Source organism: Barbus barbus (assembly GCF_936440315.1).
Source record: "Barbus barbus genome assembly, chromosome: 23".
In the NCBI taxonomy this organism is placed as follows: Eukaryota; Metazoa; Chordata; class Actinopteri; order Cypriniformes; family Cyprinidae; genus Barbus; species Barbus barbus.
The window spans coordinates 19,282,869-19,302,514 of NC_136751.1; the positions used below are offsets into that span (position 1 = coordinate 19,282,869).

Below are 19,646 nucleotides of genomic sequence, written 5' to 3' on the forward strand. Positions count from 1 at the left end.
ATTTTGTGTAATTATAATCCTGAAAAAATTCCTTCCAAACTCTCTTATTTTCACAATGTCTTTTAACGTGGTCTTTAATTTACAACAAAAAAATTTGCCCGCATAATATGGCACAACGGAGATTTACTGTACAAAAAAATCTATTTACTTTGATAATTGGGCAAAAAAATATTATTTTGGATAGTCAGTTTTTTTATTAACAAAGGAATACATTTTATATATGAGGAATTTTTGTCACACTAAAATCCCAGTTACAGCAAGAGAATTTGCTATTGTTTTTGGAGCCATTCCTTATGTTTATGAAGGGTTTTAATAACCAGTTTTCTCAGATTGTGACACATCTTAAATGTGTTTGAAACAGTTGTTGTTAAATTATCCCTGACCAAAGTCAAATAACAGGAGTGTTCGTACTCTGTACTCTGTCTTTTATTGGAACAGGCGGTAACATTATCTAGAAAAGAGTGTGGACTTTACCTAAGAAATTCTTTATGTACAATAAAATCAAAGAAGTGTCTTATAAAATGATACATGGATGCTATCCTACAAAGTGTTTTACAAAGGTTTATTTCTGATGACTTTGATGTAAATTCCACTTTCTGTGATCACCAAACTGAGGATTTGTCTCATCTCTTTTGGTACTGTGATTATAAGAATCTCTGAGGATCACTCAAACATATTGAGCGTTTTTTGGTGGTATAATTCCTGATATCTCTTTGAAATATGAAAATGAGATATCAGGAATACACAAGAGAGAGAACAGTCAGATGCTTTTTATTTACTCAACCTTATTTGTGAGGATCCTGTTTGTGGACTTCAGTTCGGCCTTCAACACCATCATACCAACACTCCTCCAGACCAAACTAACCCAGCTCTTGGTCCCATTATCTGTCAGTGGATCACCAGCTTTCTGACAGATAGTCAACAGCTAGTGAGGCTAAGGAAATTCATGTCAAACAGCCGCTCCACCAACACTGGTGCCCCTCAGGGATGTGTTCTCTCCCCACTGCTCTTCTCCCTGTACACCAACGACTGCACCTCTAAAGACCCCTCTGTCAAGCTTGTGAAGTTTGCAGACGACACCACACTCATCGGCCTCATTCAGGATGGTGACGAGTCTGCTTACAGACAGGAGGTTGAGCAGCTGGCTATCTGGTGCAGTCTTAACAACCTGGAGCTGAACACGCTCAAAACAGTGGAGATGACATGGACTTCAGGAGAAACCCCCCTGCACTCCCATCATAGACAGCACTGTGGCTGCAGTGGAGACATTAAAGTTCCTGGGATCCATCATCTCTCAGAACCTGAATTCAGACACTCACATCGACTCCATTGTAAAAAAAAAGGTCAACAAAGGTTGTACTTCCTTCGCCAGCTGAGGAAGTTTAACCTGCCACAGGAGCTGCTGAAACAGTTTTACTCAGCCGTCATCGAGTCTGTTCTGTGCACTTCAATAACTGTCTGGTTTGGTTCAGCTACAGAATCAGGCATCAGAAGACTACAGAGAACGGTTCGGACTGCTGAACGGATTATTGGTGCTCTCCTGCCCACCCTTCAAGAACTGTATACATCCAGAGTGAAGAAATGGGCTCAGAAAATCACTCTGGATCCCCCACATCCAAGTTATCCCCTTTTTGAACTTTTGCCTTCTGGCCGGCGCTACAAAGCCCCAAATACCAGGACAGCCAGGCACGAGAAAAGACTCTTCCCCCAGGCAATCCACTTTATGAACAGTTAAATGCCCCCCCCCCATTATGCAATAACAATGTGCAATAACCTTATATTTATTTGCTACCACCTCCGTACATCCCTGCATCTCTTTCTGTTCTGTTCCATTCAATCATCTATAGCATGACTGTACATATAATTCATTTATTTTTCAAATTATTATTGTTATTTGTGTATTTATATTTACTTATGTGTATTTTTTTATTCTCATCTTGTTTTTATTGTCTGTGCCGTTGTTGTCTCTGTGAACTGGAAGCTTATGACACTAAAACAAATTCCTTGTATGCACAAGCATACTTGATTCTGATTCTTATTTTGTTCCTGGCTAAATAGGGTGGATTAGTGTAATTTGGGACATTGACTAATGTGGGACACCCAAGCTTCAGGGCTTTTATCTCTTCTTTTACAACACTAAAGTGAACATGATTGGTGTTGAATTCAAGCAGGGGTGTCAAGTTATTGAAATCACTTGACTTTCTGGAAATTATGTCATAAATGTGGCCTTGAAAATCGTCAAACTGGAAATACTCTTGTGAAGTTCACTCGGAGGTCAGTGACATAGGATTTAGTATTGACTAATGTGGGACAGTCAAATATACTATGTTATTCAATTGATAAAATGTACATTAAGAAAGATAAATGCCATACATGTATTTTTTGTTATTTGTTTTTACCTTATAATGCAGTAATATTATTTGTTTTAAGATCCAGATTCAAAATTTAGAGACTAGAAGACAATGGAATCCTGGACCACGATGTTTCTGTTATGAAGTGTTTTTCTCATTACAGTTTGCTTTTGAAAATACATGTTCCATATTCTTACTATGTGCAGAGTATATATGTTTAATAACAGCTTTAAAGACATTCCATGGTCCAAGGTTTAAATCTTTTAAAAAATAATTTATGATTTTTTTTGCTATCTTTATTAAGTCCAATTTTACATTTTTGACTTCATTACATGATTATTATTATTATTGTAGCCAGAAATCTGACATTTTTGGAGTTAATTCTTTGAAATACTACATGATTTCTGTCTTATATAGTTGTATTTAATATTCTACATGTGAACATACAGTAGGATACTAGTTTTTAGACAGCAAACTGATGAAGACAGTAAACACACTCTAGGCCTACTAAATTAATTAACCAAACATGGTTATGCATATTTAACCAGGAGTGTTAAATGTGAAGTTTGCTTTGTAAAAATTAAACTATTTCAAACCCAAAACATAGGCCTAGTGTGCCAGATTTGAGCATGATCTGTCACACATTAGAAAAATCCACAAATTCTTAAACAATTTGGCACAAGGAGCATTAATATATGTGTCATTTCCCCTTTAAGTACAATATCTGAAAAATGTCTTCTGATTTAGATAGAGAACATCTTTGCGGATTTCATAATGATAAAATATTTAGATTTATTGTTTTAGCTTCATGCGGAAAAATGAGACACAAGTCAAAATTGCAAAAAGTGTCCCACATTACCCTAATCCACCCTATTTTATACATAAATGTCAATTTTGCAAGCGTAAGCCTTTCTATAGAAATTTTCTTGAAGATTTAAAACTCTATATGTTTCATTTCTGACTCTACGAATAAAAAAACAACAACAAAAAAAACTGTGAATCTGCTCAAAAGGTACATTATTGTCTTGCTCCCTGGCATGTGGTATACTGTCATTCTTTCATCTGTTTGTATTAATAAAAAAACAACAGTTCATTGAATCGAATTGTTCAAAAGAACCGATTCGCCGAAATGATTCGGACTTCCCATCACCATCATCTGTGTGATGTCTCATTACGTTAGGCTACCAGATACACGCCGTGGAATACGTTTTAGAAATAATTTTCATTAAAACATCGATCAGCGTGAAATATTCGTTTAATACAAAGTATTAATGGAGAAATGTGACTAAACGATACTTCTGCCGCTAGACGCGGAACTAATGACAGCAGAAATCGAAAAGCATGTTGAACCTGTCCTTGGATCAGTTCTTTCAATCTGAATCCTGTTTAAACTAGCAGCAGGACTACATCTACAGAACTGTTCCCGGATCAGTCATAAACACCCGAGGCTGCAGCGCGCACATTGATGATGTCATTCGCCGAGAACAACAACAGCCTCTCAGCACAGCTTAGCTGCTTAGTTTGCTCTAAAGTGCTGACTAATTCTCTCGAATTAAATCGCGTTGTTGAATCACGAGCTCAATCAGACCTTCACGATTGTTTGAGTGAAATTATTTCACTGAGCGAACTTTAGAACAGAAGATATTTCACAGCTGTCCCTAAAAGATGCCAGGCCGCGGTGACAAGCTAACGACGCACTACTAACTTACTGGCTTTGCAAGTTTGCATATTTTGGTTTTGAAAAAAAATACACGCCTTATTTCTTCCACCAACCTCTCTGAGCTGCAGTGTATTTGCGAATAATATCAACTTGACATCTCAGAAATCTGCTAGTATGTTAAAGGTAAGTTATAAGTGTTTCCATATTGTTTACTAATTTAAGCTAGAAATATATTAATTGCACATTGATGAATCTAGACGTTAAAATGTTTTATTACTGAATACGTTTTATGCATAAGATTCTTTGTTCTGTTACACATTAAAATGACGTTTAATTTTGGGGGGAAATGGTTAATTCGTTTCACAATCCCAGTGTGAACGATTTCTTTCTCGAATCGAATTGAATCAGTTACAGTGGTGCCTAAGTTAAATTAATCATGTAGAGCTGGTCTTTTAAATACAAGAGCTTTCACACATTAAAATGTTTAATACTGCATTTGTTTTATACTGTTACTGTTGAGAAGAGTCTTGTTGTACATTAGAAACAACATTTTGTTTTGAAACAATGCTTTTTTTAAATGAAATATTTAATCCTGTTCACAAAACAGGTGTTAAAAAGATTTCCGTCACGAACTGAATCAATTACGGCGGTTCTTGAGTTATCTGATTCGGTCCGAGTGCAACTTTCCGACATAAATCGCATAATGAAGACCTTGCAGACAGTGTTTACTGTTGAGATGCACATAATAAATGAGATTTTGTTTTCTGTAAGGTGCAGTCAAACGTCTCTCAGTGAGAGAGCAAGACAAAAGGATGATCTTAAAGACTTAATCAAGCACTGACAACATGCCTCAACAGAAGAGAGCCCTTCTTCCTGTTAATATAAGGAGAAGGGTTAAAGCTGATGACGATTACTTCCCTTTCAACTCTCTACCGGTGGAATGTCAGCTCCATGTGCTCTCATTCCTCAGTGAGGTGGACAAATGCAACTCTGCCCTTGTGTGTGCGAGCTGGAGCTGTTTAGTGCGCTCTTGGAAGCTCTGGAGAGTTGCAGACTATTCCCGCCGTGGGGTGTTTCATCTGGGTCAGGAGGGTCTGCTTGTTTCCAACAGAGAGTTTGAGCGCTGGAAGGCTTGGGTTCACCATTACACCCATCATCTTATATCCCGTGGGGCTAGTTTGCTCACTCTGAAGGCCAGTTTTGATCTAGGGGACCAGTGCAATAGATGGGGAGAGCTCCTGTCGCACCTTCTAGAGAACGTGCATTGCCGGGATCTCAGTCATTTAGACTTCAACTGGACATTTACCTTGCTTGAACCTCTTGACCTTCGTGTCCACACCAGTTCTAGTTCTCATCAAGACAATATTACCAAGATGGACCAGGTTAATAACTTTCAAATTCTCCTGGCCAGACTCGTCCACAGCTGTCCCAGGATTACCAAAATGCGCCTGCACTTTGACTGGTCCGAAACATCAGTTGCACTGATCACTCAGTTTCAACACCTCCGTATCTTAGAATTGAAGTATTTTTGGGTGTTCAAAGGGGTCAGTCCGAACACTTTACAGACCCTGACGAAATCGCTACCTAATCTAAAATCCCTCACGCTCCATGTTCTCGTTCCACTGCGAAGTCTAGGCATCTCGTACACCCTTGAATCCCTTTCACTCGAGTTCCTAGATGTGTCACCCAGTCGAGGTCTGGTGTTCTCCTGCCTCAACCTGCCAGCGCTACGAGAGCTGCGGGCGAAAAAGATTGTTCGGGGCATTACTCTGGACCGCCGGACTCGACTACGGATACAGAGACGATGGCCCTGCTTGTATCAGGTATTACGTGAAGGGACGCCCAAACTTCAGGCCCTTAACAATGAAAGACTCCTTCCCAACTGGAAAGAGCAAAGTTACAGAGAGCTGACGTCAATCCTCCAGCAGTCTTGCTACTGTCTTCAGCATTTAGACAGTTGGCTCTGGTGAAGTTGAGACTTAAACAATTACAGGCCACACATAATGGCCTAAAGGGACACAGCCACATCCTGAAGAAAATTATGCAGGAAAATTAGAGGACCAAAATATAATCGGATAACACACTTCTGCTGATCCTCTATAATTAAAAATATTTAAAGCTGTAATTTAATTATATGTCAGCCACCCCTTGCTAGCAAATAATTGGATTAAGTTCAATATATGTCCAGATTCTTGACTATACAATCATGCTTAAAAAGAGTTTCGGCTGCTTGTGCTATGAAGGTTTATGTTCCAGGCTGAAGTGTGTGCATTTTTTAGGAGCTTAGGTGAATTCAGGAAAATTGTTCTATTGTGCAAAGAGGAGGATAAAGCGGATTGCAGCAATGGAGTGTGGATCACTTTGACAAGACCTTTACTTCCTTATAACATTTCAGTCCTTGTGCGTTTCAGTAGGAATCGTCAAAAAATAGAGGGGTTTTTGCCTTTATTTTGTGTGTATTTTTGCCTTGAACTAGATTCTTAGCTATCCGTGACCAAACGTTATCACATTCCTGATAATCTATATTTGAGACTATTCAGATGGCAATTTAATTTTAATCTTTCTTTTATGAATTGGAATTCAATATACAGATTTTATTTTTATCAAGCCTAGATTTTTTTTAAGTATTTTCACATGAGTGAAAATATGTATTGTGTTGCATGTTCATGTTTTTCCATATCTGGGCCAAATGTCTTAATATAATATAAAGGATAGTTATTAAGTTTAGGAATTTCTAAAGAAGTAATGAAAGTAAAACTTGAACTGCTAAGACATTCTTGACATTATGAGGTATCAGCTGACCAATGAATAAGCATAGATTGAATGAGATAAGATGCACTGCATTCATGCTAAGCATTAACATAAACCTTAAAGACATAGTGTGCCTTTAATGAAGTTTGTGACCCATGGAGTTTTTTCTTTGATTTCATGAAATGAAAATATTGCCTTTCGCCTCAAACCAATAGACCAATCATGTAATTTATTTCACCTGCACATACGTTTTTGTTTTTTTTCTTTGACCTGCAGCTGCATTTCCTAGTAAACAACCCAAAGGATGAAAATATGATTTGAATGCAATATCTCATGCTTGTCCACAGGATGGCACCCTTTTCTTTTTTAGCTGTTGTGTTTCTTTCTTGCCCTAAAAGCAGCAGTCTGCAGTGGTGCAGTGATAAATGAAATCTGAGTATAGGCTGGAATTGAAACAGCTACAATAAATTGATATGATTTTAATAAATGTGTGCCGTTTTGTTTGTTTTTAAAAATGCATTTTTAAAAAAAATCTAAACTTTGTGCTCTAAAATTGTCCACTGTTGCTTTCAGTTCCTTTCCATCAGTGTTAACAATTCTGAACTGTCGATTTCAAAAAGGCAGATTTAAACCAAAATGGTTTGATTTCCAACATCATGTAGATTTTAATATCTAACATCTCTTTTCTCTTTTCGTGAACTACTTGATAGATGTTAAAACTGATTCCAGATGTGGGGCAAAGTGTGACGGGACACAGTACATGTGAAATAACATCATATTTGTTTGTTTCTGGCTCATCCATGCTGGTTAATGTGTAACCTCGAAATGCGTGGTCTCTTCTAGGCGTGGTATAGGTGCTTGACGCCTTTAGCAGTACATATGTTGTGAAGATCTGCGAGAGAGTACGGAGTCTAAAAACCTAGAGCAGGTTCTCCTAGCTCGATTCATTCTTGGAGGTTTCTTAGGAGGTGTAGAAATGGCCAAAGGAGCTGGCATGACCAAGGCCTTGGGGATCGGCATTGGGGTCCTCACAGTTTCTTCTGTTTGTGGTTTAGTGATGATGGCTGTGATGTACAAAATGCAAATAGATAAATACCCTCCGGTGAGTCCACCGCCTCCAACTAAACCTACGGTTATTCCAACAGGACGTCCACCAACTCTCAGACTTCCTGACAATTTCATTCCTGAGAGCTACAATGTCTTCATTCAGCCGTACCTTTACTCAGCGATAACTAACAACTATACAAACCAATCCTTCGCTTTCACGGGACACTCGACTGTAAGAGTAAAGTGTATGAGAGATTCCATGAGCATATTTTTTCATGCTCGGAACCTAAATGTGACGACCTTGGAAGTGAGAAAATCGGATTCAGATGAGAAATTATCAGTGAGTGGATATAAAATTCATCACGATGAAAGTAATTTCCTCGAGATCCAACTCTATGAAAAAATGGGACCTATGATATTTTCACCAAATTCGAAGGGGAACTTTCTAATGGCTTGGATGGGTTTTATGTGAGCCGGTATACAGAGAATGTAAAAACCAAGGAAGAGGAGGAGGGGGAAGAAGATTATCAAGAGAGGTAAAGACTCGTATTATTAGGAAATCCAGTTGCTTTTAGTAAAAACATTTTTATTAACTAGTACATTTTAATGTTTTATCTTTTTTTTATTTTAATTTAAAATGTTTGGCTTTCAAATGTTGCTTTTCAGTTCAGTTAAAAACACCCATTGGAACTTTACTGACAAAATGTGCATGTCTAAATATATCAACCTAAGAAACACCTCATATATTAGGTTTCACAAATAGTTTTTAAAATTAATTTTCTAATGTTTTTCTTTATCATATTCACCATGGATCTCTTGTCCAAAACACTGTTTACTGTTAGAAGAGGCTTGCAGAGATTTTTGTTGCTCAATTCATCACTTCGTTGTTGTTTTTACAAATGGATATCATATGTTATGATAAATGACATAAATCCAGAACATTTGAATTTAATTACTATTGTTCATTTTTATTTACTGTTTTGCTTAAAAATGTCTCCACAAACAGATTCCTCGCCACCAGTCTGCTGCAACCCACAAGCGCCAGGAAAGTGTTTCCGTGCTTTGATGAGCCAGCGCTGAAGGCTGTGTTTCATATTACTATTATCCACAAACCTGAAACTAAAGCCCTGTCCATTGGAGAAGGAGGTTAGGATCATGATCATGTCAGAACCTCACTGTTCTGATAATAAAAAAAGATGATTTCATATTGATATTTCATTCTCCTGTATCTAGATAAATAATAAATATCAGAGCAGCAAACAGCAGCGGGTTCAAAACCTGATACATTTAGAAAAGACTGTAGCTTATCTGCAAAGGACATAAACTAAAAAAATGAAGGTATTTGTGTACAGTACATAACTTCTATATTTGTTTTATCATTAGATCCAGGCCAGATAGAAATAGATGGAGAAGAATGGATTGTGACTAAATTTAAAGAGACCCCCATCATGTCAACTTATTCTTTGGCTTTCACTGTATCTGATTTTGATTTTAAATTGAGATCTTCTAATCCAAACATACATGTATGTTTCTTTAATTTTTCATTTAAGGCACTTTAGTGCCTGCTTGCATAGGTATGTATATATTTATTTTTAACATTTAACAAACAATAAATATGTATTTCCAAGATATATGCTCGGCCCGATGCTATTAATGCTGGCCATATTGACCACGCACTTGAAGTAACAGAAAAAATTCTGAAGGAATATCAGACGGTATTTGGATTGAAATACCCACAAGCAAATATAGGTGAGTCAGTGGAAAAGAACCTCACTCACTATTTCAATGTGTGGATTATTTTAATTTCATGCATAAATACGTGTGGATGAACACTTATTAAAATTATAGTTCAGCTAAAAATGTTCATAATTTATTTGTCCTCATATTGTTCCAAACCTGTAAGACTTCATTTTTTTAGGGAATAAATAATAAAAAAACATTCTTAGTATTTTTGTATCCATATACTGTAAGTTAAATGGTGTCCAAGGTTGTTTTGGAGCACTCTCATTTTCATTTTATGGACAAATGCATTCTTTAAAATATCTTCTTTTGTGTTTCACAAATGAAAAAAAAAAGTTGTTCAGGTTCAGAACAACACAAAGTGTCAGTAAATGACAGAATTTCCATTTTTGTGTGAACTCCTAAATTGAACAGGTAGAACAAGCTAAAATGAGAGCATACAAACTCAAGCTTCACAAGATCACATACAGAATTTGTTTTATTACAGACCAGATTGCTTTGCCAGACATCAGTGTTGGAGCAATGGAAAACTTTGGTTTCATTTCATATCAGGAGTCAGGACTGCTGTATGATAAATCTACAGCATCGACCTTTGATCAAGAGCGGGTTGCTACTCTCATCGCTCATACATTAGCAAAAGAGGTGAACATAGTCATATATTTATGATAATGTACTATTCATCACTGACTAAAGTTTACGTTAAGCTAGATATTTCAGTGAATGTCATTGTTAACCTAGATGTGCAGTAACTGGACCCTTAAAAAAAATAATGTACATTGCCTGGATGTTACTGTGGTGTTGATTAAGTGGTAAATTAACAAATTCTATACCACACTGAAGTTTAAATAAAAAAACATTACCATAGCTCCATCAAAAATCCCCAAATAACATGACATTTTAACTGTAAATAAAATGTATAGGGATTTTAATTTTTTTTTATTTGTTAGCCTGTTTATTTTGCTATTATTAGATAAAATACAAATGTACAGAACAGGTTTTAAATTTTTTAGATCATTCATTAGCGATTAAGAACTCATAAATCTTGAACAAAATCATCTTTAAATTTCCTGTGCTTGATTTCAGTGGTTTGGAAACCTTGTTACCATGCGCTGGTGGAATGACCTGTGGCTGAATGAAGGACTTGCGACATACATGTCATACATTGGGGTGGAAGCTGATGGCTGGGACTTAGTATGTTTTTGTTTATTTTAGAATAATGATTTTAACAATACACCCTGGTGAATTCTTAATTTTTTTTATTTGTTGACTTCTACAATGATCATAAATTCATTCAATTAAAACGTGCATCCTCCAACCTCCTCGGATGATATGATTCATTTGTGTTTTCAGACAGATCTAATTGTTCTCAGAGAAACCCAGACCGCCTTTCAAGTGGATTCCTTAAACTCGTCCCATCCTCTCAGCTTGCAGGAAAATTATATTCAAACTTCCTCTCAGATCGTAGAGCTTTTTGATGACATCACGTACAGCAAGGTGGGCATCAATACATTTCTGATGTTGATAAGCTTAATTTACAAAAATGGCACAATACTATATTGCACAGTATTATAATTTAAAAAACAATCCTTTAGGATTATAAGAAACTTTCAAGCTCTGTACATTTTTTAGGGTGCTGCTGTGTTGAGAATGCTCGCCACATTCATGACCGAGGACGCATTTCTGAAAGGAATCAAGGTAGGCCGAGATGGGGAAAAGTGTGTATATAATTCATATAATGTTGAAATAGCTTACTTTAATCCCCAACTCAACTATATCATATATACATATTTCATATATATATTATAAAACCATATTTATAACCATATGTATTTATTTTATTATAACTTTCATGGAATTTCATGGTATACTACAGCTTCCATTGCATAATTTCTGCTTTCATGTATTAAAATACTTTTATATTTTTCATTTTTGAAGATTTTAAGGTATGGTCTGGACTGACTGCCTAACTACTAATTGTATGTATTTTAGATTTATCTTGCCAAGTACGAGTACAAGAACACGGTGTACAAAGATCTTTTGAAATGCTTGCAAGAGGTAAATTAAGGACCAATATTCTATTTTCAAGTTGAAATGATATGATAAGATAGTGCCAAATATTTCCCACAATGATTAGGAGACCAAAGAAGATGTGGAAGCCTTCATGAGCACATGGATTGAGCAAGTGGGGTATCCAGTAATCACCATTAGTACCAAGACGGGGATAACTTCTCAAGAACACTTTTTACTGAAGCAAACACAGGGCCATGGGTGAGTTCCAAGAATCAAATTGCTGTTTACAATAGTATCATATTATTGAATTATTTAACATGGCACTGGATTTAAACTACAATCAAACAAAAAAGCTCTATGTAGCTTCAAACTAAATTTGATTGATTCATTCGAATATTGTTAATTTTCTTCCTAACAGCATTGCATGGCAAGTTCACATCAGATACATTAAGACCGGAGATAATACAGTGAAAAACGATATACTGAAAGGAAAAGATCCAGGTAAGTAACAAATAAACATTAAAGCATCGTTTCAAATTGTAAAAATGAAACCTAGCAAAACAACAGGCATAAATCTGCAGTCGCTGTTAATTGTGATTGACCCTGCTGCTCAATCCCTCGTTACAGTCCGAAGACCGCACTTTCAACTTCAAGACAAAGATGAGTGGCTTCTCGCAAACGTCAACTGCACTGGCTTTTTCCGTGTCAACTACGATGACGAAAACTGGAATAAGCTTCGTATGCAACTTGAAAGAAATCATCATGTAAGTATCTTTAAAGAAATATTAGTATCCTTTCAAATCAAAATATTGTATGTGAACGCAGACGCGAATGCTTGGCCAACAACATCGTTAAAATAATCCATGTGACATCAGCAAAGAAAACAAAAATAATGGTTTTATTCAACAATTTCTTCTCTTCCATGTCAGTCTTTGACGTGCGTTCAAATTGTTGAATAAAGTCGTTATTTTTATGTCACATGGACTATTTTAATGATGTCTTTACTACCTTTCTGGTCCTTGAACGTGTCAGTTGTGATACTGTCTATGCAGGGTCAGAAAGCTCTCGGATTTCAACAAAAATATCTTAATTTGTGTTCCAAAGATGAACAAAGGTCTTACGGGTTTGGAACGACATGAGTGTTACTAATTAATGACAGAATTTTCATTTTTGGGTGAACCCTTTCAATGCCTTAAACTGGCTTTTAATTTAGACTGACTGGCTCCAAGCATGATTTTGAAGAGTGCGGTCACATTCTAATACTTTCTAGTTTCTAAATAATGAAAGGATTTTTGATACCAAGTAGCCAAAAAGTTGAAAACATCACACCAATTTTGCAGTCGTTTGTTATTTGGCCAGGGGCCACTCTGGCCACCTGTGTTCACGTACTTAAGTGAAGTAGGTTTTGTCATTTATACTGATGTGATCAAAAGTGGCTTAAAACAGTTAAAATATTATTAATCTATCCTTAGGTCATTCCAATCATCAACCGAGGGCAACTAATTGATGACGCTTTTAATATTGCAAGGTAATTGTTCAGTTGACCAATGTTGTAAAGAATTATCCGGCTCGCTGTGATTTGTTGCTGCATATTAACTGATTATTTCTGTATAGGGCTCAATCGCCTGAACGTTACTATTGCACTAAATCTAACCAAGTACCTGGTAGATGATACTGAGTATATCCCATGGGAGTCAGCACTGAAAAACCTGGATCACTTAATCCTTATGTTTGATCGCTCTGAGGTCTACGGTCCGATAACGGTGAGCATAAGGACACAGTTTCTTGAATATGTGCATAACAGTGAAACTTGTGATACTCAGCATTAACTGTACAATTCTATGTCTAGAAATACATGCGCAATCTAATCACAGGACTATACGACCACTTTGAGGAGTACACAATAAATGGAACAGTTCCTGAGAAACACACTGACCAGTAAGCAGAATTTTTTTTAATTTATATATATATATATTTTGTTGGACATCTAGCAATCGTTATTTCTTTTTTTCCCCTTCAGGTATAACCAGGTAAATGCTATTTCAGTAGCCTGCAGCAATGGCCTTACTAGGTGCATAAAAATGGCCAGAAGTCAATTTGAAACATATAACAATGTCACCAATCCGTGAGTTGCACCTTTAAGTTTAAATTAAATTACTGTCAAATACAGTTCTACAAGATGCATGTACAGACATTATATGGACTTGAATGATCTTTTTACATTTAGCATTCATCCGAATTTGAGGAAAGAAATCTACTGCAGTGCAATAGCTAACGGTGATGAGTATGATTGGGAATTTGTTTGGAAAGAATACCAAAAAGCCACAGTCCCTGCCGAGAAAGACAAACTAAGATACGCCTTATCATGCACCAAAGAAATCTGGCTGCTAAACAGGTCAGTGTAGAGATATAAGCTTTATACCATCTCAACAACCCATTATGTTTACTTAATACTCACTATGACGTTTGTAATACCACAGATATCTTCAGTATACTCTTGACCCTTCAAAGATCAGAAAAACAGATATGGTCTCTACTATAAACTACATTGCCAAAAACGTTGCCGGCCAACCTCTTGCTTGGGATTTCGTCCGTGGCCACTGGTCCTACATCACCCAAGAGTAAAGTAATGATTTTAACATTTCAATGGAAACTAGAGAGGCAAATGAAATCACCCATAAGTTCTTGTGCAAATGATTCATTCTGCAAACACGAGGATGTTCAGTTGTTTTTGATGAATTATGAAATGTAAATATTGTAAACTCAGGCGGGAATAACTACAGCAATCAAGAAGTTGTAACACCAAAGTTACATAAAAGAATCAAAGATCAGGAGAAATTCAGGGTCTAAAAGCTGCCTTCAGCTATAAATGAATGATAGTCCTAATTGTCCTAAAGGTTTTATCACACAGTTGCTTGGAAACCGTCAATATATGGACATGTGACTAACGACCATCTCATTTGGGCAGGTATGGAGTGGGAGCCATGAATTTAGGCAGTCTGTTAGATGCTGTGACAAAAAGGTTTTCCACTGACGTCGAACTTGAAGAGGTGCTCTTGTCAAATTTTATTACTTCTAGTTTCTGTAAAAGTGTAATAGTTGACAGTGTCTCAATTTGTCATTATGTTTCCACCATTGATCTTACACAAACATTCCAAATTGTCTCTACGCAGCTGAAGCAGCTTCAGAGGGAGCAGGAAGACAAAAACCAGGGCCATGCAGCTCAAGCTTTGGAGCAGGTCATTGAAAGGACAGAGGCCAATATTAATTGGGTGAAAGAAAACAAGCAGATTGTTATGGACTGGTTCACTGGAGAGCTGTAGGATCTTTTAGTTTTTGTAGGCCTGCACAATCAGAGCATACTCAGTGGAGCCAATACAATCAAAAACAGATGTAAAGGCGTTCCACAATGAAAACAACCCCCTCCTGTGGTTCTGAGATGGTTTTGAACAAAAGACACTTTCACTGGAGAATTATTCAAGCTTAAGAAGGGAAGAACAAAGAATGTGCAATTTTAAAATGGCTATATAACACATTCCCTATGCTATGTTGAGTAGTTAATGCCAAATCTATTGTGAATTTTAGAGAAAAGGCCAAGAATGAATGTTTAGGATAGCTTAATTTATTGCCTTTACTATAATTTAGTTGATATTACCGACTAAGTATTGTTTACAGTGAAATCACATCTAAGCACATTAAAAAAAGCACAGTATGTCATTCTATTTATTTGTTTAGTTTAATTTAATTAAAATACATATAAAAAAATATAAAAGCTAGTATTTTGAAATATTACATTTTACAGAACCAAAGCCATTATTTTGATCTCTGTGAATGATTGATTGAAACCCGAGTGACGAAGGTTATGATGTATGTTTTTTATGAGACGTAATATTTTTATGGAAGTCAAACATGTAAATCTTTAAATAAAGTGCGATTATTTTTACACAACTTTTTTTCTTTTGAATTTTTGTATTCATACTCCAATAGATCTTTGATGTTATGATAAGAGATGCACAATATATCAGATATATTGGATATTTATTGTCTATATTAGATATTCAATTGTACATGTTTTACATTTAAATAACTTTTGCTGCCGTTTAAACAAATCTTTAGCAAATCTCAAAAGAAATATCCATTTTTATACTGTACACAGCAATATTGTGATGCCTAAATTCAATTGTGGCATTTAATACAATTAATTTGAGTAGTTTTTAGTGTTTTAAAGTAAGCCATAATTTTAATATTGCTGCATCTCTAAATATGATATAGTACAACTGTTTTCAATTTACAGTGCTATAAATGATCTTAAGGATATACAGTGCCTTGCGAAAGTATTCATACCCCATCATTTTTTTCATGTTTTATGTTGCTGCCTTATGTTAAACCGCTTTAAACTACCTTTTTTTCCCCACACTCCATACACCATATTAACAAAGCAAAAACAATTGTCACAACTTCGTAAATGTATTAAAATAATACATTTATTTTATTATTTAATCCCAGGCTGTGGCCACCACTCTAACCAAAGCCCTTCTCCATCATTTGCTCAGTTTGGCCAGCTCTAGGAAGAATCCTGGTTGTTTCAAACTTCTTCCATTAAGGGTAACAGAGACTACATGCATTTGTGACCCTTCAATGAAGCAGAATTTTTTTCTGAACTCTTGCCCAGATGTGTGACTTGACGCAAACCTGTTTCTGAGCTCTACAGACCGTTCTTTTGACCTCAGGGTTTGGTTTTGCTCTGATACGCATTATCAGCTGTTGGACCTTTTATTAAGACGTGTGCCTTTCCAAATCACACCCATTCAATTGAATTTGCCACAGGTTACCTTCACTCAAAGTGTAGTAACATCTACCAGCAATATGAATGCTCCTGAACTAAATTTAAATTGTCCCAGATAAGAGTATGAATACTTATGCAATGGAATTATTAAATTTTTTACTTTAATAAATTTGCAAAGATGTTAAAAACCTGTTTTTTTTGCTTTACCATTATGGTGTATGGAGTATAGATTGATGTGGAAAAAAGTAATTTAAAGCAGTTTAACATAAGGTAGCAACATAAAACGTGAAAAAAAAATGAAGGGGTATATGAATACTTTCGCAAGGCACTGTATCTTTAATACATAAAATACTTAAGGACATTATAATACATAAAATTCTTCATTTTACAATGGCACTTTTGCTGTTTATTTATGATACTTTCATGTGATAATATCTGAATACTGTCAGTTAGGTCTTGTTTTGTGGCGTAGCCGTAAATATACATTTGGAGGACAGACAAGGCACTGTGATGCAATCCTTGAAGCTCAATGGTGTCATTCAGTCATCCTGAAAACAAGATCCCACACAACATAAAACAGATGTTACAGGTTTGCACAATGAAACGCCAACAAATCCTTTACTGGATCATTGCATTAGTTTCACTTTGTCTTAAACCTCTTGATGACAGAATAATAAAAAAATGGAAAAAGATTACACATCTGTTTGTGATGAACCCATTTCCTAAACCAATTCTTTATGTGGTCAAAACTTCATCAATTGAGTAGAGAATCTTACCCATTCTTCATCGTCTGCTCCCTCGCCCTGACCGCCACTCTTCCCTGGATTTCCCTGACCTGCTTTGTTAGACATTATTTTCTCTGTCCATGATGCTCCAGCGTTCTCATCTCCTGCAAAGTTGCATTTTGTCACTGTACCACCATCCAGTTTGGCGAAGGAAACTAGACAGACAAAAACAGACAGAACAGCACATGAAGCCACCTTGATTTACACAGAGGTATATACTATTTTCAGCATTGTACTTACAAATAAAGGGCCCGTCTCCTTTCGTTTTAAGCCGGATTTCTTGGCCTGACTCAAGCTCTGTTCTGTCCATCTCTGCTTCTGAGATCCAGAATGCAAAGGCCTGACTAGGACAATGTTTTGCTGTTACTTTAACCAGCTGGTCCTTATTCACAATGTCACTCAGTTGGCGCTCATTTAGACAATCTGTTTCACCCTTAGCCTCCACTTCTGCAAGGTTGATACACACAAACTTGCATAACACAACATGCATATAACAGTCTGATTCAATACATCAAGATCATTTTGGTAAATCAGCATTTACCAAATCATGTATTTACTTATAAGAGTTTAATCAAGTTTTTATTATAGCATGGAGCAACTGAATGCTGTTAGAACAGGTCGCCATTAAAAAGCACATTAAAAAAAATTGCCATATCTAAACCAACTGGATTTAGATTTTAAATAAATGCACTTTATAGCTACTCACTGAAGGATGACATCAGATATCCTGTGTTGACCTTTCTGGTATCACTGAAGTTAGGTTCAATCTCATTTCCTTTTGAATCATATTTTCTGCGATGGATTCTGCTTGGTTTGATGTACAAAACATTGTAGCGCTCCTGAAATTAACACAAAAGCAACTGTTGAATCACTGTTGAAGTGTCATGGGAAACATTACTAATGAAGATATTTGTCTTTATATTGTTATATTGGGAAGTCGTGGCCTAATGGTTAGAGGGTCGGATTCGTAATCCAAAGGTTTCGGGTTTGAGTCTCGGGCCGGCAGGGATTGTAGGTGGGGGGAGTGAATCTCCAGCGCTCTCTCCACCCTCAATACCCTGACTGAGGTGAGACCCTTGAGCAAGGCACCGAACCCCCAACTGCTCCCCGGGCGCCGCAGCATAAATGGCTGCCCACTGCTCCGGGGGTGTGTTCACGGTGTGTGTGTGTGTTCACTGCTGTGTGTGTGTGTGTGTGTGCACTTTGGATGGGTTAAATGCAGAGCACGAATTCAGAGTATGGGTCACCATACTTGGCCGTATGTCACTTCACTTATAATAAAATAATATATTCAACCTTTCAAAAGTTTGGGGTTGGTACAATTTTTGTCTTTTATGCTGATTAAAATACAGTGAAAACATTAATTAATTTGAACATTAATAAAATTTATTAAAAACATTAATAAAAACGGTTTTCTATTGTACTACATTTAAAAAAATAATTTATTCCTGTGATGGCAAAGCTGAATTTTCAGCATTACTCCAATCCACAGTTTCTATTCTATATGCAGATTTGCTGCTCAAGAAACATTTATTATTATTATTAATGTTGAAAACAGTTGTGCAGCTTTATATGTTTGTACAAGATAGTAAAAAAAAAAGAAAAAAGAAATCAGGATTATTTTATAAGTAGAAAGTGAACAGCGTATTTAAAATCGTTTGTATGTATTTTACTGACCCCAAACTTTAGTACAGTAGTGTATATTAGTGAAAGGCCATGAGTAAACAACTTGCGTTTCTTATTGAGGAAGAGTTTTAAGTTCTCTAACCTTTGTGTTGTTCACATCTGTTATGACATGCCGTGACACATCCACGACCGCCCCCTCTAAAATGACACCATGACCACTGGAAAGTGAAAATTACAAATAAAATACAATGCGAGAGCCAAGAAGAAAATGATAGTTACAAAAAAATACCATGGCAGCCATAACTACAGCCACTGTTGCTATTAGAAAACTATGCTAACTTGTTATTAACCACCGCTGTTACATACAAACATTTACGAGACATTATGAACGGCTCACGATGTGAAGCAGATCACATATTAATTTCCTAAATTGATTGTGGTTTTACTTCATTAATAGCTATAACTGCGGAGACTATGGAATATCTGGAGAAGTACACTGTGCTGTGCATTCGATGTCGACTTGTGCAAAAACCATGCATACACTTTAAATATTACCTCTGGTGAACTAATGGATCCCATGTGGAGGAGAATTTCTCATTATGGACAGGTTTGTTTAATAACGCAGTGTTGTTATAAATGCGACTCATCTTCTGCGGATGGTTTGGATTTCGTCGAAAGCTCTGCTACTTCCTGGTTAGGTCATCATGAAATCTCTATCCATATGAAACGCAGTTTAAAGACGCAGGGAAATGTGGCGTACTTCGTAATTGTAAGATAAGAGTTTAAAATGAGAAGGTTTTTTCCCCCCTCATCTTTCATCCAGACGTGTATCATCGCGTTTCAAGAACAGACCATGCTCCTAATTTGCGCAAATCAGGTTATATGAGTGG

The 19,646-nt window shown here is 36.4% G+C and overlaps 1 protein-coding gene and 1 pseudogene across 2 annotated transcripts; one reads left to right on the plus strand and one right to left on the minus strand.

Moving 5' to 3' along the window:
- The first annotated feature begins 3,815 nt into the window (after positions 1-3,815).
- LOC306843016 (aminopeptidase N-like) lies at positions 3,816-15,506 on the plus strand (annotated as a pseudogene). The gene is made up of 18 exons (XR_013785978.1): positions 3,816-4,194; positions 4,783-8,345; positions 8,816-8,955; positions 10,037-10,191; positions 10,633-10,740; positions 10,900-11,112; positions 11,179-11,244; positions 11,684-11,817; positions 11,978-12,060; positions 12,187-12,323; positions 13,032-13,087; positions 13,174-13,322; positions 13,409-13,497; positions 13,580-13,684; positions 13,787-13,954; positions 14,040-14,180; positions 14,528-14,609; positions 14,733-15,506. The product of XR_013785978.1 is annotated as an aminopeptidase N-like (transcript).
- LOC306842733 (arpin-like) lies at positions 14,613-19,593 on the minus strand. Its single transcript, XM_079373767.1, has 6 exons — positions 19,312-19,593; positions 18,899-18,974; positions 17,837-17,969; positions 17,371-17,577; positions 17,122-17,285; positions 14,613-16,893 (listed from the first exon to the last, which is right to left on the minus strand). Exons 1-6 carry the CDS (start codon positions 19,401-19,403, stop codon positions 16,885-16,887), a joined length of 681 nt encoding a protein of 226 aa, XP_079229893.1. The 5' UTR covers positions 19,404-19,593; the 3' UTR covers positions 14,613-16,884.
- Positions 19,594-19,646: the final 53 nt, after the last annotated feature.